The sequence below is a fragment of the Hyperoodon ampullatus genome (genome assembly GCF_949752795.1).
Source record: "Hyperoodon ampullatus genome assembly, chromosome: 11".
NCBI lineage: Eukaryota > Metazoa > Chordata > Mammalia > Artiodactyla > Ziphiidae > Hyperoodon > Hyperoodon ampullatus.
Genome location: NC_136924.1, coordinates 47671681 through 47697864, shown reverse-complemented (window position 1 = coordinate 47697864; position 26184 = coordinate 47671681). Strand labels below are relative to the sequence as shown.

The window sequence follows — 26184 nt, the reverse complement described above, 5'->3', positions numbered from 1 at the left end:
CAAGAAACACCAAGAATTGCCTGCAACCACAAGAAGCTACAAGAGAGTCATGGAACAGATAGACTGTCCCTCAGAGAACCAACCTTGCTGACACCTTGATTTCTGACTTCCAGCTTCCAGAACTGTAAGAGATAGATTTCTGTTATTGGAAGCACTCAGTTTGTGGTTATTTGTTGTGGCAGCCCTATGAAACTAATACAAGAAGGTATGAAGGTATAGGGGATTGCTTTTAGGGCAGCTTCCATCAAGCAAAAGAGCCCGACTGAGGAGATAGGATAGATGAAGACCAAGTTCTTTCACTTTACAGTTTTGCCTTAGGATGAGCCTGACTGAATTCTAGAGCCAAACTGTAATAGCATCATGGGTACTGGTATATTTCCCCAAGCATCAAATCTATTACTAGTAACTGAAAAGTGAAACTTGTTTTTAAAATATGATAAACAATGTAGAAACTTAATTTTGGCCTCCCCATCAACTAATTTTGAAGTCAACTCATTCAAAACCGCCATGTTTCCATTGTGAAGAAAAAAAAAATGTTCAAGTTGGAGAGGGGGCACCTTTCATCAGTCTTTTTATTAAGCATCTCCAGAAGATTAGAGACTCAGTAAATTAGGTATTAAAATTTAATTAACTTTCCAAGTTACTTGAAAAAAGAAAGAAAAAAGTAAAATCCACATTCCTCTAGAGAAAAAAATCTTCTGAAGTGCATTTCAGTCTGCTGCTTGGATTTTAGACATAAACAAATTAGGGGATATTTTCAATAGACAGAAAGTATATAACCTTTTGATACTTAAGACATAGAAGCAAAAGAGAGCAAATGAACAAACTAGCATTTTAGACAAACCAAGAGAATGGATTTTTTTCTAAGAGTATTTAAATTATGTATACATGATGTTAATATTGTTGATTAAGTTTAAAACATCAGTTAATCTACCTGTAATAATGATGAAAATCTGTGATTTTCACACCTGGCTCCTTTTCAGACACTCCTGTACAACTTAGAAAGATCCCTATGCCTCACTGCCCAGATTCTGAGTTGGTAAGTCTGAACTAACACCTAAGGAATCTATTTATTTTTTCAAGTTCTCCAGGTCATCCTGATGGATGACCAGATTTGAGAACAGCTAACATGGAAAATGCTCTCACAGAAAGAAGCTTTGATCTCCCAAAGCCTGGGGAATTAGAGATGGGGTCAATCCAAGGTCAAATACCAAAAGCAAAATATTAGAATGGAAGTAATATAATCCTTAAGGTCAAGACACAGAGGCAGGGTCTAAAAGGGAAACCAGGATGCAGGGTGGAAGCAAGCTTCATGAAACAGGAAAGGAGGTCACAATGCCAATGAGAAATCACAATCAGAACACAGGGGAGGATTGTAAGCCAGAAACACAGGAAGCTCTGGCATTAGAATTTGGGGCTCAGTCTGGCTCAGGACTCAGGGAAAGCTCTACCTGAACCAGATTCCTGTCTGTAGAGTTATGCTTTTATGTAAATTCCTCTATTAAGAGTATCAGTTCATTCAGGGTTTTTCTAGTCTCTTATTTTTTCAGCATCTAGCAGCTTGCTTTAGTGTCCAGCATTAGACTGAGTGATATGCACTGACCTCTCCATAAACTGAAGTTATCTCCCAGGAGAGAGTATTTCACTGTAATAGTGCCTGTGTGTGTGTATGTGTGTAGCTCTATGTTTGTGTGTATATTTTTGTAGAATGCTTCAAACATTGAACTGTTGTTTAGCATGTAATATTTTTTTCCCATGCTATTAAACTTTTAATGAAAACCCTCTAAAAACGAATTTTCAACTTCAGGTAAATTGAAAGGACAATTGTTATTTCTTGGGTAACAGTAAGACATTTATTTCTTTATAATTTGTTTTCATTCATAAAAAGGACAAATCACAGTCCTATACTACTCCATTGAAAAAATGATAAAAAATAACTAAAAAAATCAATTCAATATTTATCAGTATCAAATAAAACTACTATCACCTTTCCTTGAAATACAAAGAAACAACAGATGTATCTATATCTATATAAAGTTTAATTAAGAATCTTGCGTCTTAAAGCAGATGGTACATTAGTTAGTTTGACAACAGTTTAAAACTGATGATCCCAGTCAAATTTGTACACTTGTATGAGGAAATGAAAAGCTTGACTTATCAGCGTATGAGAGATTTTAATCTACCTTATCTCTGCCACAAATTTAAAATTAAACAAACAACCTCCAAAGTCTGTTTTCTTCTTACCTTTCAGAACCATTTCATGCAAAACCAGTTTTGCTCTTTATTATCATACATTAGAAAATAAAAGGCAAGCATGCATTTGGCAAAAGATTTAGTTGTTGACTATATAAAAATGCCCAACATGGGTCACATTGCAAAAGGAAAACCCCAAAGTGTAACAATGAAAACACAAACATTTGTACAGAAGGCTCACAGAGTATTCGTTTCCCTAAAGTATGAAGAGATTTTGTGTTTTTTTTCAAATAATTAAATATTTTATGAAATCTGGTAACAATCTCAAGACTGTTGACATACTTCCACTGGAGAGTCATCCCTGTCACTTATTTTTAAAAAGTTTCATTTTATAACAAAGAGTTAAATGTAAACTAATGAAATATTTATTGGTATTTTCATAATGAAAACTCTAAACATTTATACATAGGTATATAGTACAAAAATTATACAAATTAAAGAAAGGGGGGTAAAATAGTAATAGATCTATTCTGCTTCCTGTAAATATTTTTTTTTATGAACCTATAAGTTATCCTTTCTAAAAAGATAAACTCTATCTCTAATTAGCTAGCAAGGTTGTGCTAATAAAATAGGATTATGCCTCTTGAAGCATCAGACATTGCACTATTTCATAAGCCAGCTAATCCTTTATTACTTGATTTCTTTCACAACCACACTCAAACACATTTCCGTTCACACCATGGAGAATGAAGGAATGTGCATCTTCCTTTTCACAACTTATAAAAACCTAAAGCACCAACACTTGGGAGACCACTGGACAGACACATTATTTGTCTCCTCCCGGCCTTCCAGTTTTGCATACTCTTCAAAGTACCATTAGCAACATCTTGATTTGGTATTCATAGCCAGTTTTCGGTATTGCATTGAAGCAGGAAATGAGTTTAAAACTAAATTAAAAAAATAGGAAATACTGTAGTTTTTCCAAGTTACAGGTGATTTCTTGATTCCATACCTTTAATAAAGAGAGGTTTAATTAGAATGAAGCACAAAAACAAAGTCACTAGAATATTAGATAATTCTGATAGTCACTTGTCATTTATTCCTAGCTGTGTAAAGATGGTCACATCTCAATTAAAAAATGGAAGCATTCTACTTCTCAAAATTCATCATTTCACATATGAATAAATACAGCAACATGATGGTACTCTAACACAAGAGCTGTGATTTTTTGAGGTTTGAAATTGATGATAAGAAAAACATAAAATAATGTCAGAGTAGAATACAAAAGTAAAAAAAAAAGCTTCATGTAGTATATTAATTTTATTATTAAAAAAACTAACTTAAAAGAATTACTGATTCTGAAAACCAAATATTTAGAAAATTACTTACTTCCAAAATAAGAATACTGAAAATAAGTTCTAGAATTTGTTTTTCAATATTCAAAATCATCCAACTCATTCAGTAGAATGTGTTGGTATTGGAAATTATGTTAAATGCTTTAGTTATACTTTTTTTTTTAAGATAACTCAAAATGCCATGAATGATAGGGGCCATTCAAAAATATGCAGGACCCAAAACAGAGAGGCTAGTACAAGAGACTGTATTACTCTTACATTTACCACATACGATCAACGTTTCAACCTCTATTATATTTCACAACTTGTTATTAAATTTAAAGCACCTGTGTATGGTGATTTTTACTTTCACTCTACAGCCTATGGTATTGAATTGAACACTGTAAATTGTCCCATTGGATTAAATCATGCAACTGTCACAGAATTAGGTTAAGTGGTTTATAAGGCATTTTGGAACAAGTTAAAAATCATTTTATATCCATTTAAAAGTTTATTCTTTTGGATGAAGGGGTTCCTGAATGCCTCAGTCATAACATATGCTGTAAATCAGTTGGATAGTTTGTTAAAGTATAATTTATTTGGCTTAGGATGGAGTTGAAGGAATTGGAAGGAATTGTAGTCATCACAGAGATGGAGGGTGTCCTCTGAGCTGGGCTGGGAGCAGCAGTTGTCATGCCACATTCAGAATTCCAAGTACACAAGGATGCCAAGGGCAGGCAGCAGGAAGCCAAGAAGACATGGTGATAGGATGGATGCACCTATAATGTAAACCAAAAAAGTGCATATTATTTCATTGATAACAGTCACTGTAGCTCTCATTTACCCTGCTATGGGTATTATGTAACCCTGAAACCCAAGTGGTTCCTTTAAAAAAATACTAGCTTCACTTAGTCTTAAGTGACTTAAGAAAAACAAAAATGTTTGATCAAGGACTGTGTGTGTGAGACTGTGTGGACTGTTTATACCAAAAGTTCATATAAATCATTTAAGATAATAAGATCACAAATGTTTCTGTTTTTCCTGTGATCCAGCAGTCCCAAACTCCTACCAGAAGGCACTAGGTCAGGAAACATGTATAAACAAGTGAAAAATCATAAGTAAGCTGTGAAAAAATAAGATAAAGAGATGCAGCAAAAATGCTAATAATGTTACATGGGGCAATGAAATCATAGTTATACTGGAAGTTCCTACATGATTTCATATCCTAATGGTTTTAAAATATTTAGGGGCTTATATGCAATGATTTTAGAAATGTATTTTTGATAATAATAAATAATCTATTCAAATTTTTATCTAAAGAACAATTGTTCTGAGAGATGTTATGTAAATGAAGAATAAAAATGATGTAATATTCTACAGACTTAAATTACGTCTTGAATGCCACCTAGAAGGACTCTTCCTGTGGTCAGGTAAGTTTATGGGTCCAAGTCCAGCTTCACTGGAATTCTTGAGAAAGGGCTGAAAAGTGGGACCAAGAAGGTACACTCTTCCTTTCAACTCTCCACAATTATTAGGTGCTCTCTTCAACGAGCAAAAAATAGAGTCAACAGCTTGTAAATATAATAGATTTGTGTCCATTTTTGGAAGTTTATTCTCTAAATTTGAAACTTTAAATCATTGTTATCTACTATATCAACAGTTGCCTAAATAGACCTTTCTTTGGAATATTCCTCTTACGTTTAGGAAGATTCAAGGCCATTTCTCTCGAATTTGGTCATTGAAAGCACAGTCATACTCCCTGTAAGGTGGAAGATGATTGTGTCTACATGCATTCCGCTATTGCCCTGTTAGCAGCATTCAGTGCTGCATGGAAAATATAAGAGAGGAAACATTATCAGTCACTGATAAAGGGGTTCTTAGAAATGAGCAGGACAGTGAAGGTAAAAGTGAGGTCAGAACAGCAAGCACTATATAAACAGCCCTCAAGTAGCTGCTTATAGCCTCTTTATGATAATGCATAACAGCATTATCGGTAGCAATGATGACACAAATAATGACCATGATAGCTGCTATTCACTGTTCTACAGCCACAGGACAGACACCACACTGGCCATTTATATGTATTATGACATTTATACAATAGATTATGATGGCAGATCTTATTTTCCTGACTTTATAGATTATGTGACTCAGATTCAGGTAAAATGACTTGTTCAAGGCCAGTGGCCAGTAGAAGTCAGAGCCAGGATTAGATCTCAGATTGGCCTGGCTCCAAAGTCCGTGCTCTTTCTACCTCTCTGCCACTTACTACAGATAGCTTTGGAAAGGTACCAGTTCTGGAAAAGCATTAGGACACTACATCTTGCACTTAAAGTGTCAAGGCAAGGGCACAAGAGGAAAATAAATGACATACAGGAAAGCAGAGAACTTAAGCTGTTTCAAAGTGTCTTTATTCTTGTAGCATTTTTCCTTCTATTTTTCTACACAGATATTTTTAAACTATGCCACAGCCCACATATTATTTTATTCAATAAGATGACCAATAATAAATCTTAATCACCAGAAAAACATTAGCTTTCAATGTTTGACCTAATTTAAATGATCTTTCCTGAAGACCTTTGTCTGAGAATGACTGCAGGGTCTCTACAATGCTCTGTCTTTGACCACGAATTACATCAGTGATGGGTACACATTCATGTATTTGCCTGAATATGTGGGTTGGCTAAGTACAAACTGTGGCCACGGAAAGAAGTTTCGTCAATTGTGGATGCCATTTTGAAGTTTTGGTGTTAGTATGAAAACCAAACACAATTTCATAATTTGTGGCTTCAGCATCAGGATATTTGATTTATTTAAAATAAACTCTTCATGTTTATGTGTGTTATATTTAATTTCTCTAATGGCTCAAGCTTATGTAATTGTGGTCTTCATCTTCAATTCTCTTCCACATTGCAAACAAAAATTAGAGACCTGACTGAATTACTATTTTAAAGTCATTTAAAATGTGGGATCCCTATATTCTTGAGGGGTTTTAAACATATATTGGTTTTCCATCTAACAAAATGTATATCAAGCATAATTTCAGTACTTAACATGGTATGTAGTAAACGTATATTTTTCTTTTCACATAGCTACTGAATATCAAACATGAAAAAGTCATCAGTCTGATTAATTACTTTTGCCTATAAGAACAAATGTAAGGCCAATTTAGAATACTATGTCTCTTCCATTGGATTTCTTGATTTTTTTAAACCTAAACTGCCCAGATTTATTTTTCCCTCAGGAAGGATTCCTGCTAGAGGGAGTTATATATTGAGAAGAGAAATTTAATTAAAAGTTAAGCAGTACTTAACAATCTCTCCAGGTTGACTCTAGTCAGTTTTTAATACAAATCTCTTTTCTGATGCTTAAGTTTAGATACCATGGTCCAATCCAAATTGCTAATGTTTACTATTAATACTTGGAATTTTCTCCTTGTGGTGTCATGTTTATGATCGCACCTGTTAATAGCTCTAGATTGTGAACAACTTCAGGACAGGGAATATACCCAAATCATATTTTCAACTGTGTTGTCTAATACCAAGCCCAGCATATAGTGAGTTCTTGAACCCTAAAGTTATAATATGAATAACTCTTCCAGTTAAAAGCCCTGAACCTTTTCTGATTGCAGAGCACAAGGTGTGAAAGTGAAGGGGTAGGACACGGGGGTTTAAAGAAGACAAAGGCAACCACTGTGACCTGCATCTCTTATCAGAGAGATGATATTAAAAATCTGCAGTATCAGAAAGGCCTTATATTACTGCTCAGCCCAAGGGGTTCTCCAACTTATCTTGATAGAATGTTACTTTGGATTCCTTCAAAGCCTTATAATCCTGGGCTGAGGGAAGAAAGCGTTTTGATAAGATGATTGATCCCCATGCCTAGGGGTATGTTTCATATATATTGGGTGTGTTAGGAACACGTCAGTGGGTGTTTACTGTTGAAATTTGTTGAATTCAATAAAACTCCTGCTGGGATAGCAGCAAGTTTAGAGAAATATAAGAGTAGAAATCTGTTTGGGATTGAGAGTAAAAATCAGATCAGAAGGAAAAAGAACAAAGTCACCTGCCTTTATTCAGGTTAGTAGTATGACAGACACAGATAATGCCCACTTGAACTTAAATGGAGACACTGCCAAGGTCATGCAGCAGCTGGCAAATGCACAAATGACCCCTTCATTGAGTGGCTAGTGCTGTGTTACCAATGCTACTCCATACCTGCTTTACTCTTCCCATCTTTTACTAGGAATACCCAATTGCTAAACTACTCTCCCCTTGAGATGGCTCCCAACCCTAGTTAATTCCTGATACTCCTGCCCTCATGTTAGAAACAGCAACTGATCCAGAACTGATTGCTTCTTCCCTTAGACCTTCCTCTGGATTCTTCAGTAAGAACTCAAACCTTACATAAGATGTTTCTCCTTCCCACTTGAGTGGTGTTCCACTACTGCTCTGGGGTACGTTTCCTTGTTACATCCAGTGAATTACAGGTAGTCCGACTATCTATCAGACTACAGCTGTGTAATTGGTCCTTGGTTGTTTAGATTTTGAGAACAAACAGGCAAATATGAGGGTCTGTAAGCAGGTCGCTGTCTTATCAGGAGATGTAAGGGGATACTGGGAATAGTGTAATGGGGCTCTAGAGCCAGGCAAAGAAAGCAAGAGTCCAAATACTGCCTCTGCCTTTTATTGGTTAAGTCATCTTGAGCATGTTCTTTAATATTTTTATGCCTTAGTTCCTTCAAGTATAAAACAGGGGTAATATATCTCCTAGCTTTATTGTGAGTATGAAGAAGATGTATATCAATGGTTCTTATATTTTAGCAGCATAACCTTTCTTCAGAAACAATCATATGTGGAAGCCCATTTACTGAACAAGCAGGGAGAGGGGATGCTTTATTTAAAGATGGGCTTGGGGAAGGAGACCACAGATTTGTTGCCTCCTTTATGTTCATGCTTGTACCTGTGCTCCCCCAAGCCCATCACTCCAAGCAATGTGTAGGGCTCTGCTTATCACAGTTTGAAAACAGCTGCTTTATGTAGAGCACTTCAAAAAGTGCATAGCTGGTAGAAAACTTCTGTAAATGATAGTGATTCATACTACATTTGATGTTGTTCATCTCTGTATACAGTCCTACACTGTATTTTTTGAAAAGTAGTTAGATAAAAACAAAGCAAAACAATAGATAAAGCAGGTGTCCCCTGCAGACAACTTACATTTGAGACCTGTATGTCTACTTACTGATCCCCAGTTACACATTGTGTCCTTTTAGATCACAAACGTTCCTGAACTGTCCTTTCACCTATCAACACGGGGCATATTGGACTTTTCTGTAGTAGTCTAGCTCAAGTTGATCTCCTCTGTGACATGGTAGTCTGGGATCTTTTGTTTTAAATAACTGGAGCTCAACTGGAGAAAAAGCTGATTTTGCACTGCATTGGGACAACTAGAGCTAATTAACTGAATACCTGTGTCTGCCACATTTCTGACTTTCATGTCTTCTTCCTTTGCAGATTGCCTCACATTCTCAGACTGACTTCTCAAGATAGACAAGAGAGTCAAGTTCACAATCATACATTCTCAAGATCAAAGAGATGATATTTTTTTTTACCCCAATTCCAGTGAGAAAACTCTCAAGGAAAGATTCTTATTTGCAAAGTCTGAGTCATATATGTACTTTCAGACCAATACTGTGGCTGAATTAGTACATTTGTGTGACTGAACTAGCTTGGAACAGGTTCCCATCCCTCAACCAATCACTGTGGCCAAGGAGGAGGGTCACTTAAGAAGACATCAACACTTTCTGATCTCAGGTATTGATTACAAGCTTTGTTTTTGGAGTTAGCCTGACCCGTTGGCAATTCTGGGTCTATCATTTACTGGCTGTGTACCCTTTGGAAAATTCTTTGTGTCCGTTTACCTATTAGATTGTTGTGAGGTTTAAGTGAGAAAATGGCACTTATTTTCTTAAATTTTGTGGCAGAAATGGGTGAAAACAAAAGTTAAAGGAGGAAGAGCTGTTTTTTACTTTCAGATACTGACACATAATTTAATGTATGAATGAATTTTCTGACCAAGAAAATTTTTTTTTTTTTTTTTTTTTTATGGTATGCGGGCCTCCCACTGTCGCGGCCTCTCCCGTTGTGGAGCACAGGCTCCGGACGCGCAGGCTCAGCGGCCATGGCTCACGGGCCCAGCCGCTCCGCGGCATGTGGGATCCTCCCAGACCGGGGCACGAACCCGCGTCCCCTGCATCGGCAGGCGGACTCTCAACCATTGCGCCACCAGGGAAGCCCCCAAGAAAATTTTTTAAAAATTCATGTACTCTAATTTTCTTGCAGGACTTAACACTTGAAGGATGTGAAGCCATTGAGGCAAAAACAAATACTTCAAAATTTGTCTTGACTACTGGGATTTTACAGAATGTCTGAGACAAAACAATTATAGGTTCGTTATTGGTTAATTCATTTCTGGAATTTCTATCTTATATGTCTCTTCTCCCTTTCATATTTTCTTTTTCATGATTCCCCCCACCCTTTTCCTGATTCCCACCTGATTTTTTACCCTTGACTAGAAACTGGTATAGAATTTGGAATAAAACTCCTGTAACTCAGTGAGGTGTTTTGTTAAAATTTTCTTTGGGCCATATATATCAGAATTTTTATTTTTATAAATTGTCTAATGCTTATTAAGAATTAAAAGATGTATCTTTTAAAAAAGTTAGTTGGCTCTGCTTCAAATAGGTCTCTTGGGGAAAATGTTGTTACAGTTTTCAATTTTAAGTCCATTATTATAAGCATAACTACCTGCCTTTGACAAAATGGAGTTATGGATATTTACCCCAATCGGTTTTAAGAGTTTCTGGAAAAGAAAACAAAAGAGAAAGCAGAAAATAAAATTGATTTTTTCTTTGAGATACAGCAGACTTTTTATATTTGATGATTTTTTTGGCCTTTGATATCTATTATATTATAATGTCTATGTGTATCAGCTTGCTTATTCTGTGTTTGAGAATTTTATCTCTTTATGCTTCTTTGAGATAGCAAAACACTAAGCTATGTGAAGAAAAAAAAAAGATAATTTAAGACCCATTTGCAGTTCTGTCAATAGCTAGTTGTGTAACTTTGGGCAAAAGAGAATATTTGGACTCAAAATATGGCTCTGAGGCTGGTGTGATCTTTGGCCATTTTACTTGTCAAGGCTGTGGATTTTTCCTTCTGTAAAATGATAGGGTTCAATGTTATAACTCCTTAGGTTCCTAGCATTGCCATTAGTGTATGATTCTATGCAAACCATAATGTGTTTAAGAATATCAAGCATTGAGCCTAAAATTTGCAAAGATATTTGTTATATTTCCCCTTATTTATGATAAAGTTGATATTTGTTTATATATATATACATTAAAAGCTTGATCATATAAGTGATAGTGGCTATGCTGGTTTTTTTCAAACTAGTGAAACCCACTAATCTTGCTGCTCCTACTTATTTGGCTATTATAAACACATATGTCAAACAAAATAGTTTTTTGTTCTTTTTCTGGCAAGGGTGTATGGTTTTCTGAGAGCTAATCCTGGCAGTTATATATTTTCCTTACTCTAGTCATTTCCCTATCAGGAAATGTTAGATTGAAAGGATGCATTTCTTCTCTGAGAAAGGATCAAGCATCTCCAATAGAGTGATGACCAATTATTTGCTGGGAAATATAAAAGTAACTTCTAACAGTCCATTCGCTAACAAACACATTCTAAATAACCTAATTTTGATATAATTCTGGGGCAAGATGAGACTACAATTCTGAGGACTTTTAAAACTGGTTTACCTACTTTTTTAGAAATGCAAGGTAAGATTTTCACAAAAGCTTGAGACTTGGCATTAGAAAGAACTCTACTTGAATACTGTTGCCCTCACTTGAGTGTGTGACCTCCACAAGGTACTTAATCTCTCAGAGCCTCCATTTCCTTATCTGTAAAATGGGGAGTACAATATTTCCACAGCAGGGTATTTGTGATAATTAAATGAAAAAAGTTAAAAATACATAGTAAACGCCATCTGATAATTGTGAATTTGAAATATGAAATTTAGTGTGTTCATTTAAAAATTATTATCTAGTGAATATGAGAATACACTAAGCATGGGATGAGACATAAGAGACTCAGAACTCTCTCCTATTCTATAAAATGTTCAACATACATATAATGGATTTCATGGGTTTAATTTTTTTCCTCAACTTATACAAAATCTTTAACAAATAACACTCAAGTTCTTTATTCACAAACAACCAGAGCCAGCTTATTAGATCATCTTTGCATTTGGTATTGGAAATAGCTGTTTGGCAGAATATTCTTACATGGGTAGCCCTGGTTTTGTGGAATGCATCAAACTAGGAGTGAGATCAGTTTTTCTCAACATCAATAAAATTTAGAGAGCCTGGGGACTTTCAGATGCTCATTCTATTTTGCAATATTCATAAAAACAAATATTAAATTATTCCCTCCACTGCCCCAGCCTTGCCGTTCCCCAATCAGTTTTTGAGGCAAAGCTTTAACAAGTAGAGCCAGAAAAAAGTTTAAAAATTAGTGTGTGCTCCATGCCAAGGCTAATGGCTCCTCTTTAGTGCTAGGCTTGAGGACCCAGTTGAACACATCTATGACTAAGACTTCCTAGACAACTTCAGGAGCTACAGACACATTCCCTACCAGGTTTACTTAAGAAGAAGTACTGCTCCCTGCACCTCTCTTACATCCCCCACAGACATACTTGCTTCTTCTATAGTTTTGCTACTTTACATTTTTAGGAGAACAACTGGTGTTTTGAGGTACTGACAATGAAGAGTAGGAGTAAAACTAGTTGGTCATGACAGTCAATTTTCCTTAAACTTATCAGTGTATGTAATCAAAAGAAAGCTAAACAAAGGGAAGCAGGCAGGTATGTTTTCTCACAAAGCCCACTGAAGTTTTCTTAGCTGTTCTTTTACATAAATTTGAGTAAAGGATCTTTTGCTGATTTTAATACTCATGCTCAAGGTCATGATGGGCACAATGTTTGCTTGTAGGTGAGACCATGGAACTAAAAAGGCTTAGTCTATCATGCTCCTGGACGTCATGACTATTTATTCATAGAGGGTCTATTTTGTTTAGGCATCCCTAAAATTATAGGAGAGATGACATATTTTTAGCAGACACATATTTGCATGCCTATTTCTAGTACCAGTATTTGTGGGACAAATCATTCCCCAGTTCTAGGAAAGGATAGGTATTTTGCCTTTTAACTTTGCATAGAACAGCAGGGTTTTCAAGAGATGAGGGGATGGGATGACACAGAAAAGCCCCTGTTAAGCTTTGGCATTGTGAGCCCCAAAGTGGCAACTATATCCAGTTTCATGTGACTCTTTTGTGGGACGGAACCAGCAGCCATCATTCACCCAGCTGGCCTTCCTGGGGGTGGTTTCCAATTCACATGTCAGGGTTTATCAAAGTATAGATGAAGATTAATTTCAATTTAAGTATTACCTCTGCTTTTCTTTTAAATCAAATACTCATCTGTGAGGAAAACTCCAAAAATTTAAATGTACAGATAGCTATGATATAAGAAAAATAAGAAGATTTCTTTAAATCATTTATTCATAAGTTTTCTGGACAGTCTGGTCTACAGCATGTCCTCAACAAATATTTGTTCAATGGATTATTATTATTTTTTAACTTATTAAGTGCCTATTCTGTCCAGGGAACTTTTGCAACATGTTATTTTGTTTAATTATTATAATACAGTTGAAGTATGTCTCATTATTCTCATTTGCAGATTAAAGGTCTAAGAGTCAGATTTGCCGACCTAGCAGAAGGCAAAATTGGTTATTGAACTAAAACCTGGTTCTAAGCCCAGTGTTATTTTCTCTACCCCAAAGATGCTTCATGAATCCTTCTTAATATGGCCAGACAATGCAGTGGTCCAACTTTCCTTAATGTAATGAGTTGAGAGTTGGATTTTATTACCAGTATATAAACACCCCCATGTCACAACAGCCAAGGATCTTAGTCCCCCACTGGTTTCATGTGGTGGTTCAGAGTCACAAATACCTGGGAAGCTTTCCGAGTGCAAACCAGAGCAAAAGCCCCATTTGATTTTTCTTGATTCATCTTTGCTTTGGGGCTATGACAAATGAATGACTCACCGGTTTGAGGTGGTATTTTGTTATTTAAGATTTTCTTCCCTAATATAATCCTGAACTCATTTGTTTGTCAGACCTCGGGGCCTTACTGTAGGCCCCCTACTTACTGTAGGATTCAGTGTCATCCATCTATCAGCAAGGATTAATTGGTGCTTCTCTGTTTTTCCACATGCACATGAAGTTCTTATAAGAAACAGTCTGAATTCATTGAATCTTCACAACTATTAAGAGGATCAAAATCAACTGAATCTTCTTTTTGTACTTTCACAGAAGAAACAATTTCTCAGATATTTTCACAATAGTCTGAAACATGTAAGGAGGTACTGGCTGAAATCAACACTAATTACTCCAAAGGATTTCTAAGAGTTTGTGCTTATTCAGTAGAAGGTATAAAATAATTTCAATCACGTTGGATGGAATCTACATGGAATTTTTGTTCTTTTTATATCTTTTTCAGAGTTCTTTTTTTTTTTTTTTTCAGAAGGCTCACTCTTAGTCATGTTTTCATGCTGCTAAACCCTGAAATTTTAAGTTCTTTCCAAATTCTTTTTAGGTTAAAAAAAGTGGAAAAAAAGAAGGTTGACTTTCATTACGTCTGTAAGGAGTTTATTTTAAAAAATCAACAGAGTAGTTACTCCTTGCTAACCAACAGGAATTCTGGGGAATGCTTTAAGAAACCATTTTGTCTATACTGAACAAATCAAATTCTCTCACTGTGAGTGGAAATTGGAATTCTTTTGTCAACATCTATATTTCTAACCAGTAATACCAGTCTTCTCCCAGTCATTTCATTATAAAATTTTGGGAGTCATTATTGACTACCTCTCCATAAGACTTGTGCCTTGTGTCTCTATGACTCGTGAGAGTGTGTTTTATACAGAGGGACTTTTGGATGTTGATTGATGATGATATACTAATATGCTTAAAATAACATAATTAATTTTCAAGATATTGAAAGAAATATAAAATCTAGAAAGAAGTTTGAGACCAATGATTTGCTTTGACATTTATTTCACCTGGCCTGTCCTACCTCTTATTTCCCTTCCCTGGCTTTTCCATATTAGGTTCTTCAGAGTTTGTCAGAGCACCACTTCTCTTGTCCTCTACACCATCTGTTCCATCCTTATTCTTATAGCATTTTCCCATCCTTCTAAATTACTTAGCTCAGTTAATGATTGCCACGCAATCAGAATGTTAAACATAGAGTCATTTTCAAAGTGCTTTTCCCTCTCACTTGCAATACACTGTCTTGGTCACCAAGTACAACTGATTCCGTCTCCAACATCGCTCTAGAATCTCTCTGCTCCACTTTCTCTCCTGTCTCTGCCATAGTGATCCAGGACCTCATCACCTCTTACTTAAACACAAGAAAAGTAAAAAGATGAAAAAAACAAAACCCACAAATCCAATCTTCCCCCTTTTCACAGTCTGTATATAACCTATACTCCAATTATATTACGTGCCTCTCCTTTTTGAATCCTGCATTAGAGACTCACTGAATGTGATGCCATTTTTACATATTCTCAGAGTCAACACTTGTTTTCTCAAACTCATATTCCCTATTACCCCCTTTTATGCCTGGAAAATGCTCATTGATCTTAAAAGAGTCATCAAACTATCATTCTTTTAGGTAACTATGCATGAATTTAATGACTTCCTCCTCAGTGCTTCCTTGTACAACACTTAAGACATTGGGCTGCCAATTATTTTTTCACCTGTCTTATTTATCTGTGACTTTATGGTTCCTTAAGGACAGAGACCATGTTCTTATTCATCTTCCAACTTCCAGGGACCAAGTCCTACCTAAGACACGTGGTGCTCAGTACATTTTTGTTGAATGAGTTGAACTAATGGTCCTGCTTCAGAACCCCTTCTGCTGTCATTCTACCCATGATCTCTCTTTCTCTAGGCATGTGTGAGAAGGACTATTCCTGAGAAAATGTGGTGCAATGAATTTTTTTCCCTGTCAAATCTCCACTTCTGGGTAGACTCAAAATCAAGCAATCATCCCATTTAACCAACATCCAGTAGAGTGCTCAAGATGTAAATATAAACAGACAAGGCTCTTCACTGATAGTCCATATTCTGAGGATGACTGTTAGCCAGAGGTTATTTTATAATTTGGATCAAAAAGGAAATATAATTCACTGAGAGAAATTAGCTGCACGCCAAAACTTTGCTATTTTTTCCTCTTGTGAGAGTTTTGCTAATAAACTTGTGAGGTTTTACGTGTTATTTAACATCTTTCTTGCTTTCTGTAATGTCTTGGCCAATTTTAAGTTGCAACTGTGTTCAGAATATAATCTTGGACCAGGAAAACAAGGCTGTTCCTTTAAAGGGACATATTTAGATAATATTTTAATTTGAACACATAATTTGTGCTTTAAGAATTTTAACTTTAAATCAGATGAATTTTCCACTTGTACAGATAGAGTCTAAATAATTAAAAGAAAGTAATCTGAGTTTATTTAACTTCTTCAATGACCATTTGGATGCTGCCTCATTAGATAATGGTAGAGGCTGTGACAGGTCCTGTCTACAATAGTTAACAAAATGTGGTTTAGGTTTGGCTGCTGGAAATCTCACTTCTTCCTATCTGGCATTTACTACTCATTCTGCAATAATGAATTACTTATAGAAAGACCTTGGTATTTCTGGGTGTTTTCATTTATCCTCCATTGTGCCATGTCATTTCCCAGTATCAGGTTTTTGTTAAAAATTGCCGCACAAAATTAATCTTCTCTGGACATAGTATAGAGATTAAGAGTACATGTATTAGAATTATAAATCATTTGAATCCTGGCGTCTAACTTTAACAGCAATGTGATTCTGAGCAAGTTATTTAAACTCTGATGCTCAGTTACTTCATCAGTCAAATGAGGATAGTTTTACCTAATTGTGTCTTATAACAATAAAAGGTACAGAAAGTGCATTGCTATTATATAAAAATACGTCAAAGTTGGCAGCTCTTCCTATTGAAATGACTGGGAAATTGTTTTTCCGATCTGTTCCATTTGTCAAGGAATAGATTGCCACTTATCTGTGGTAGCTGCAGGCCACATTCCAAAGAATTCTTTACTGGACTCAGGAAGGAAAAGGTACTGGGCCAAGCCCAAACTGAAGGGCATTTGAAGGTAACAACTAAGATCTAGAAAACCATTCAAGACTAGCCATGAGGCATCACACTGTACTGACTACAATTTAACCACTCTGGATTTCAAAGGTTGTACAAATTTGAAAACGGACCTTAGGTACTGAAGTGAGGCCTCTGCTTCTTTTAAAGTAAGAGTAGACCCTAGGCTATAATGCCCCAGCTAGAAGCTGAGAAGACAGAGAAAGAAGTCACTGCTGAGAAACGTGCACAGACATGATCTACCTTGTAGTTAGAGTTACTGGATGTCTTAGCTAAGTAGGCAGTAACCATCTGGATGTGATTGAAATTTAATTCTGATCAACTCTGCTTCGATTTTTTTTCTTTTAAAGATAGCTTCTCTAAGTTTTCATAGAAGAGAAAGAGCTTAACTGCCTAATATTTGTTCATGAATTCAATTTACACATAATGAGAGCTTACTACTATTCTGCCCAGTGCTAGGGTAGAAACAGCCTTTCTTCCCCCTGGAGATCACAGCTGAATCACAAGTCAACTACACTGCAGTGTTTTTTGTACTCAGAATGCCCAATACACCATGGAAGCAAAACTGAAATGAGGGGCAGCTGCAGGTGGTGGCACAAAAGGAGTTTTCTGGAGGAAAAGGGACCTGAGCTAAGAAAGAAGAGATGGGACAAAATATATGTATGTGCTTCACAAATGCCCTTCTATTGTGATAATAAAATATTTACCAAGAAATGCATACTAAAAACAGAGAATCTAATGAAAATAATTCTTGATATTCAAAAGGAAATAAACTCTTATTCTAAGCCACTGCTTTATAATAATCTAATTTAACTTAGTTATAGTTAATCCCCTCAGAGATATTAATTTCCATTTTATTAATCCATAGAACACTCCAAAATTATAAAAACATGAAAATACTTTAAAATTTAAGAAGATATTTCATCATGATCCTCTTGAACATGAATTTAATAGAAGATGAATATACATTTTGTTAGACTGTATTTCAAATATAGTTGCTCAATGTAAGAGAAGTTATTAACCTGGGAAAATAGCCACAACAGAAACATCTGCTATTTGGAAAAATACGTAATCTTTCATTTAAAACTGGCAATGTTGCATTCCATCTACTTCTTAAAAGCCTGAGGATAAACCACAGAGGATATAGTCTTCAATGACCATATAGCATATCGGTATAGAAAATATGTTAAACATTAGAGACGTGGCATTTTAAAATTAACACAAATAAATAGGAATTTATCAAATTTGCACAAATGCATCCTATGACTTGACAATCTCTAAATCTAAATCTAAATGTATATAAATACATTTAGTTCATCTTGTCACTAAAAAAATAATTCTCTAAATATGACATGGCAATTGATAATGTGATATGAAGACATTATTCTGTGTAAAGTACATTATTCATGTGCTGCCTTGTACTGTTCACTGTAACTGCTGAAGATTAAATAAAATTATTGAGTAATTGCTATGCACTGTGATAAGCGTTCTTGCCTATGCTATCAATAGGTTAATTTTAAAGACAAGAAATTTGCTCAAGTTTAAAGTAAGGAGAGAATACCATTTCATTTCTTGCTAAACTAAAAACTGTCTGATCATATTCTCACTGTGATTTTCCATCTTTTATATAGTTAACGTTGCCTCATACATCTGACATGACAGCAAAACATATAATCTAGGATACTAGGCATTGACAGCAACCATTAATTTATAGAGAAATGATTACAATCAAATGTGCTCTAGGAAATACTTATAATACTGAATTTAATATTGCCTGTAGAATATATGCCTTATTTTTCTTCCCAATATCAATGCTGGAACTCCTAGCATAATTTATTACTAATTTTATTAATCTCAAATTTTAGTAAAATAAATATTCATCCAGAAAGAATAACAAAGATATTTTAAAATATGATATAATTTCAGGGCTTCCCTGGTGGCGCAGTGGTTGAGAGTCCACCTGCCAATGTAGGGGACATGGGTTCGTGCCCCAGTCCGGGAAGATCCCACATGCCGAGGAATGGCTGGGCCCGTGAGCCATGGCCGCTGAGCCTGTGCGTCCGGAGCCTGTGCTCCACAAGGGGAGAGGCCACAACAGTGAGAAGCCCGTGTACCGTAAAAAAAAAAAAAAAAAAAAAAAAAGATAAAATTTCAAATAATCAATAATAATAAAAAGCGTCCCTATTTTCACTTTAATTTCTTTTAGAACAATGTAAATTTCCCCCTCTCTGAATTAAGGAACTAGTTTATAAAATTTAGGTATAGAATATTTGTATACTTCTTTTATCTGACCTAAAATATTGATTATTTAAATAAAATAACTCTGAATATAATTAATAGTTACAACTATATCTAATAGAAACTACTCCTTGAAGAATTAGAGAATAAGAAGACAATAGAGTAATTGGGGCTCTTGATTTAGTGATAAATTATATTCAATTGATAAACAGGCAAAAAAGAATTTAAAAAATCAGAGCAAGAAAACTCTATGTTAAATAATTTTCTTATGTTTTAACTGAACCTAAAGTTCTACAAAAGTGTAATAACTGAATAAATATGAGATATCTTTTTTGTAATGTAATTTAAATATACCTTAGTTTAAATATATTAATAATCATTTAAAAATTTTTGATAAAGGCAGTTTTTTAATCCTAAGAAAAACACAAAATAATATGTGGCTTTAGAGATCTGCACAAAGATGCGTTCAACTATCAAAATCATCCATATAAAGGGCAAAGTTATTAACAAAACCATAAAATAACCAGGGTTCCCAGAAATGAGCAATCTTCTAAAGGACCAACTCTATGTTATCAGCAGAAAAATATATTCAGTGAAAACGTAAGAGACAGAAGCTAAATAACTTATCTGTGTAGTACTTTATTCTCTACATCAAATTCACTTTGGATATCAGGTACCCATGACAATATAGTTATATGTTCGGAGGGTTAGGCAGCCACTTATGGTGACAGTATAAAAAGAAAGAACATGTTTTCATTTATAAAAACCAAAGATTTCTCAAAAACCTTAGAATACATGAAGTTACTAAATTACTTGACGTACTTGGAAGAATATAAGAATTATGATGGCTATATATTTCAAACGTGATGGCATCATTTTTTTATGCTTCCAATCTTTTTTCTTTTAAATTTGTTTGCTTTATGTTTTGGGTTGCTCCTTGGATTACAATCTCTTTGTAATTTTAGAATCACATTTGTCAGTTCTCCATTTGTCATGAAAATTATTATACTAAAAATATAAGCACTTTTAAATTGTGTCAATTTTTCATTTTTAGCATTTTTTCTTTAGATTTTATTGGCTCTTACATTTTACAATACATTCTTTATGACTTTATGTTTTAAGAGTTCTTTTTAACTTACATTTTAATCATAAAGCATATATTGCAAATCAAATACATGTGTCTTATAGTTCTAGGGGGTCAACACATGTTCTTAAGGCATTTATGATCTAAGTCTTTGAAGCATTTTAGTACATCAGTATTAATTTAGATCACTTATTTTTGCTAGTTTAATTGAAAAAATAAATATTGAGTCAAAATTCTTTGCCAGGTTCTTTGGAGAATAAAACATAAATATTTACCTATGAGTTATATGCTACCTCATTTTAAAAAGGCTTTAAGATAGTTTACAGATACATAAATTATGATAAAGAAAAAATATTAATTGAGGGGAAAGGATGTAAGTTTAGGAAAAATGAGACAAAGCTGAGATAATGGTACATAAATAGCAACAACATCCACTAATGCTACTATTGAAAAACACTTAACCTATATTCACCTATATTCAGTTAAAATATACAATGCTCTATGTACTGATATTTTGCTGAAGGTATGTTGGAAATATGGCATTGAGTTTTGGCCAGGCAATTCAAATAGAAAAATAAATCAATCATAAAGTTGATTATCTGAAAGATAAAAACAAGTATTGTGCTCAAGAAAAGTGTTCTACTTCTGGTCCTCAGACCAGAGAAAGGATGGAGGTTAAGGGACAGTCTATCCCAGGGCAGTACCTGGGATAAAGGATGCTACACAATACTAGAAATGCATCTTCTCCCCCCTCCCATCACCCCTAGATCTTCTAAAGGAGAGTACTCTATTGAAGGAAGATATTGATAACCTATTTAGAGTGTGTATGTGTGGAGAATAAGGTTCCTATTAAATATGGTCCAGTAAGTAGTATCTAAGGTGCTTACAGAGGATAATGGATTTATTTAGCTGTATGAATTTTTCTTGTGTGTGTGTATGAAGCATGGGGTGGTGTTGAGGAGATAAATTTTTCTAGTATTTAGACAGAAGCGGTCTTTATTCATATACTTCCTCTAATAAGATCTCACCTTCTCCATTAAATTGTGTACAGGAATTTGAAAAATACTGATTTAATATTAAATATCAGACATTTTATTTAAATATTTATTTATTAGCCTGGCCCAGTGTGTTCACTTCTCTAAGTTCAGCCTCACCTGAGAAAATTTTCAATTATGTTTCCATAAAAGGAGGACACTGTAGTACAGCAAAACATGTCCTCAACTATCAAGGAATAATATGGTAGCAGATTTCATGTAATTGTTTTTTGCTTTTGTTTTTTTTCTATAATGTTCCTCAATATAAGCCAATAGCACAATACCAAAGTACAATTCAATAAAAATCAATCCTATGAAGATGGAAAACACTGTCTTCTAAAGACACAGCTCACTGAAGTTTTAGATTGATCAGTTTATAAAATTGATTGGATCTCCTGGGAACGGATGGAAGTGGGTATCTCCATAGCCCATGTATTTTCTACAGGGACTATATGGTTTCCACGGAGGTGAAAATTGGTTCTTGTGCGGTGAAGAATATCTGGGTTATTACAATCGTTTTTGCATCTCCAAAGGGCTACAGTACATAAACAGATATGCAGTATTTCTGTGGTATTAAAATTTCATGGGTGGCAACAGCTGCTAAGAAAAAACATGTAAAAAGGCTTATGAGGGAGAAAAATAATGAAAAAAGATTAAGGAACTCTGGTACAGAGTATTATCTCTCCCAATCATTCTTCTGTTTGGAATTGGGTGGCAAAATTGTAAGGTACAGGAAAATGGATTTTAATTAATTAATTTATTATTATTTATTACTCACATAAAATATGGACACTATTGTCCCCATTCTACATGTAAAATATAGAATATACCTATGCTAAATAATCAAGCCATATAAATAATAAAAATATATACAAATATATAAGAATATTGTAGGCCTCTTGATTAGAGGAGTTAAATTTGCAAATTTGCAAGATATTGGAAAACCAATTTAAAATCTCACAGAAACGGATTTATGATTTATGAGCTAGAGAGTTAATGGCAATGACAAAGGTTGACAAAAATCAGACAGAATATAAGTATGAATATGATCTAGTCCCATTCTGAGAAGATGAAAGTCATTGGAGGTTTTTGCACAGATAAGACCTGACATATTTTAAAATGATCATTGTGGTCATTCTGCTGAGAATGAATTGTAGGGTTGTAGCTAAGTGCAAAGCAGAGAAAACAGTTGGATGGCTAATCAATAATCCTGGAGACAAAGCATGATGGCTGGATCATGATGGTGGCAGCAGAGGTGGAGGTTTCTAGATATATTTTAGTAGTAAAACGAATAGGATTTCTTGATGAAATGAAACTAGTATATAAGAGGAAAAAAGAAGTCAAAGAGAACTTCCAGGAAGACTGGAGATGCATTGTTGAGACAGGTGAAAGTGTAGGAAAAGTATATATATAAGAAAAAAAGTTTAATTTAGATATCCAAGTGGAGATAGTGATTAGACAGTTGGATAAATCAGAGATTTATGTTTGAGAGTTTTTAGCATTTATAGCCTCGAAACAATAAGATTGCTTATGGACTAAGAAGGATAGAGTTATTGGAAGGATGATCAAGAACCAGCAAAAGAGACGTAGAACAGCATCCTATTAGGGAGGAGGAAAATCACAAGAGACTGGTGCCCAGAAAGCCAAGAAGGAGAAAGTGATCAACTGTATTCAAACTAGTAAGAAATGGAGTAGGAGAAAACTAACTTCTGCATTAAAAACATGAAGTTCATTGGTGATCTTGACAAGGGCTATTTTGATAGAGTTTTGGGAGGATGCAAATTCAAAACAGGATTTGAGAAGGGGAATTAGAAACACTGAAGAGGGACAAATTATTTTTTGCATTTTGCTCTATAGAAAATCATAGAGCAATGCATTAGTTACAAGGGGAGATTTTCCTTTTTTCTTGTTGTTGTTTGTTTGTTTTTGTTTTCCCTTAACAATGGGCAAAATTGCAGAATGCTTGCATAGTGATGAGGTAAATCAAAAAGAGAAATGATGCAGAAGAGAAAAGAAAGAATGGCTGAAGTAATATTCATGAATTAACAAGAGGTGATGCCATCTTGCTCACATGTGGACGGCTGCCCTTAGATAAGAATATAGAGCTCAGCCAGGGCATTAGGAAGGAAGGCAGAGCACATGGACACATATTTATGTGTTGGTTGCTTCCAGTTCCTTCTATTTTCTCAGGGAAACAGGAAACAAGTTATTGACTAAAAAGGGAAGATAGGAAAGATACTTTGGAAATTTAAGGAAGGAGAAAGAGGTATGTAATTGTTGTCTAAGGGAGAGAAGAATGAAGGTACTAGGAAAACCTAGTGGAATGGCCCAGCAGCACTGTGGGCCCACTTGACATGGTCATGAGTTCAAGGTGTAACCAGTCTTAATTTGGGGTATTTTTCTCTAGCTACCATTAAATGTGAGAGTGTAGGTTTTGCGTAAGTGGACAGTTAGATTTAATCCACAATTTTTCCAAGTGAGTATGATGAAGTGAAAGAAGTAAAAGGGTACCGGTATGTATGCCAAGAAGTAATGATAATTTATGGCTGTGGGATTTCAGCTAGATATGGAGAGATTGAGAAAGGTAGGGGACATAGGAAAAGTGGTGAGATAAAGTGTTTGTGGTTCCTGGTGGGTCAAAAATTTTCAGGAACCTGAGTACTAAAAAAAGTGAGAAGAAAGATAGGTTTCTTTCAGAGATGAGAATATTTGAGATTATGAAGACAGCAATGATAAGGGTAAAAGTGGAGCCATGGCAAGGACAACACAAATTGGAGTAAGTGTTTCAAAGAACTGAGAGGACAGTGTGATGTAAGGATCATCAACATGTATATGGAAATCAGCAAAAGGTAGGAGAGAAGTGGTGTTGGAGAGAGTGCCAGTGATCTGTGCACCAAAATCTTCAAGGAATGAGTAGGAATGATCTCAGGGGCTCATAGAAAACTTCAGGAAGGGGAAATAAGTGAGAAAAGCAGATGATATGAGGTTCTAAGCAGGGAACTTGGGGCAAGAAAGATGGAGGATACAATGGAAGCATCATCAGGAAGGAAGGAGAGCACCTATCTTGTCACGAGGCCCAGTGTTCAAGGCATATGAATAGATTGCAGGGGGAGCAACATCATTGGGAGTGGTGGTCGGGGGGTGGGGGAGTAAGGTTTCTGGTAAATTAAGAAGGTGAAGGAAACATTCAGTGAAGAGATGAATATTATAGGAGGCTACTGATGAGTGATAATGAATTCCAGAGGCAGAGTAGGCAGGTTTTAAGAATTAAGTTTGGACAGAAATGATGCCAGAAAATGGGACACAGAGTAGTATTAATCTGTTAGACTTGAGGGTCTCCAGGCAGTAGTGCTGGGGAAGTGGTGAATGTTGGGGATGGGGATTGAAGAGGAGATTTTGGTGGGAGCACATGGAGTTCTGCTTGTATGCAGGCATAAAATATGAGGAAAGTTGTGTTTAATCAAAATTTGGATTCAACCATGTGAGGAGCATAAAGAGAGAATGAGGCAAGGTACAGTGGTTTTAATTATGAACTATGGAATCTAAGCTCTTTAAGGCCGCAACTGAGGACATCAAGGAGAACGAGGGAAAGGAAAACAAGTGATAGGGTCAATGGCAGGTCTGGGTGGGGGAAGGTGAAAGAACTGTTGGAGATAGAAGGAGATTTGAAGGAATAAACTGGAAAGATAACAGTTAGTGGTCAGAGAATAAAAGCTTAAACTTAAGTTTTTAATATTTTGTAGCTATTGGTAAAGCCAAGATTTGCAAGGATTTTTGTGTCATAGACACCTTGGCATCCTGTGAATCTCTGAGAACACTGAAAATAATGCTTTTACATACATAAAATACAATACATAGAGTTAGAAGGAAACACATTAGATTAAAATGCATTTTTAAAATATCAAGAAAACAAATATATGTTTGTTAACACATAAAATAGTGTGCTTATTAGAACATTACATAATAAGAAATAGGATAAGTCTAATAAATATGTTTTTTGAAGAAGCGATATTGCAACAGGTGAACTATCATATGAGAATATCTGGGATTGTTACTGGTGACAGTGATTTGTAGCTTAAATTCATATTTGAAGAAATCATACATTTTAGTTAGAAATTAATAAAAATTTTTATTAATTTTTTCTCAGTCAAGTTTCAGGGACCACTCAAGTTCTAATTCACATTCAAGTCTGTGAAGCCCTGTCTAGACTGTAATCATGGGTGGGTGGCTGAGGCAGGGAGAGGGCAAGATCATCAAGAAGCAGGAATTAAGAGGCCAGGACATCGGAAGGATCATCTCCACACATGTTGATATCCAAAGATTTCAGAACTTCCAGGTATATCTAGACTTTGGAGCAATGACTTTGGGCCAGGTGTCTTGTTGCACTAGTCCTTTGTAATCTACAGTATCCTTGACTCTTCCTGAGTCCTCTGTAACCTACAACAAACACCCTTCCCTCTTTCTACTTCTCACGGCCACGTGAGGAAGGCTGGCAATTTGCTTTAGAGATGAGAGGCAATTATTCAGGGTCTGCCTGGAATGATAGGTTGTAGAAGAAAGACTACTGGATGGAGAAATTCATACTTTTGGATTATGTTCCAAATGATTTATTTTCTCTTTATCTGGCTCATTTTGCATAGAAAGTGCCGTTGGAATGTCATTTGCTTCATTACATTGTTTTTATACTGTGAATAACCTACCAAAGAATCTGGCTTTTAGCCATACTCAACTGTGAGAAGTACTTTGAGACCTAAACATTCCTTCATCAATCATTAAAGCTGGTCCCTAATGTAGTATCAAATGGACCATTTTAATACGTTGATATATCACTTTCCAGTTTAAGAGTTATATTCCCTTTTATTGGAGCATTAAAGGTTTCCTGTTTTATTTGTGAGAATTTTGCAGGATTATATTTTTAAAAATAACAAGCTCATTTTCTTTTCTAAATGGTTTTCAGATTTATGCTACAGTGAGTAAGTGTCAAACCTCAGGAGAGAAAATTT

General features: G+C 35.2%; 1 protein-coding gene across 2 annotated transcripts in view; it reads right to left on the bottom strand.

Moving 5' to 3' along the window:
* Positions 1-4229: 4229 nt before the first annotated feature.
* CNTN1 (contactin 1) overlaps positions 4230-26184 on the bottom strand; it is a gene marked incomplete at both ends in the record, with an annotated part of 165607 nt that continues 143652 nt past the window's right edge. For both annotated transcript variants that reach the window (XM_079715653.1, XM_079715654.1), the window contains one exon: positions 4230-4306. In XM_079715653.1, coding sequence (XP_079571779.1) covers positions 4230-4306 — 77 coding nt within the window. The remainder of the gene's footprint in view (positions 4307-26184) is intronic.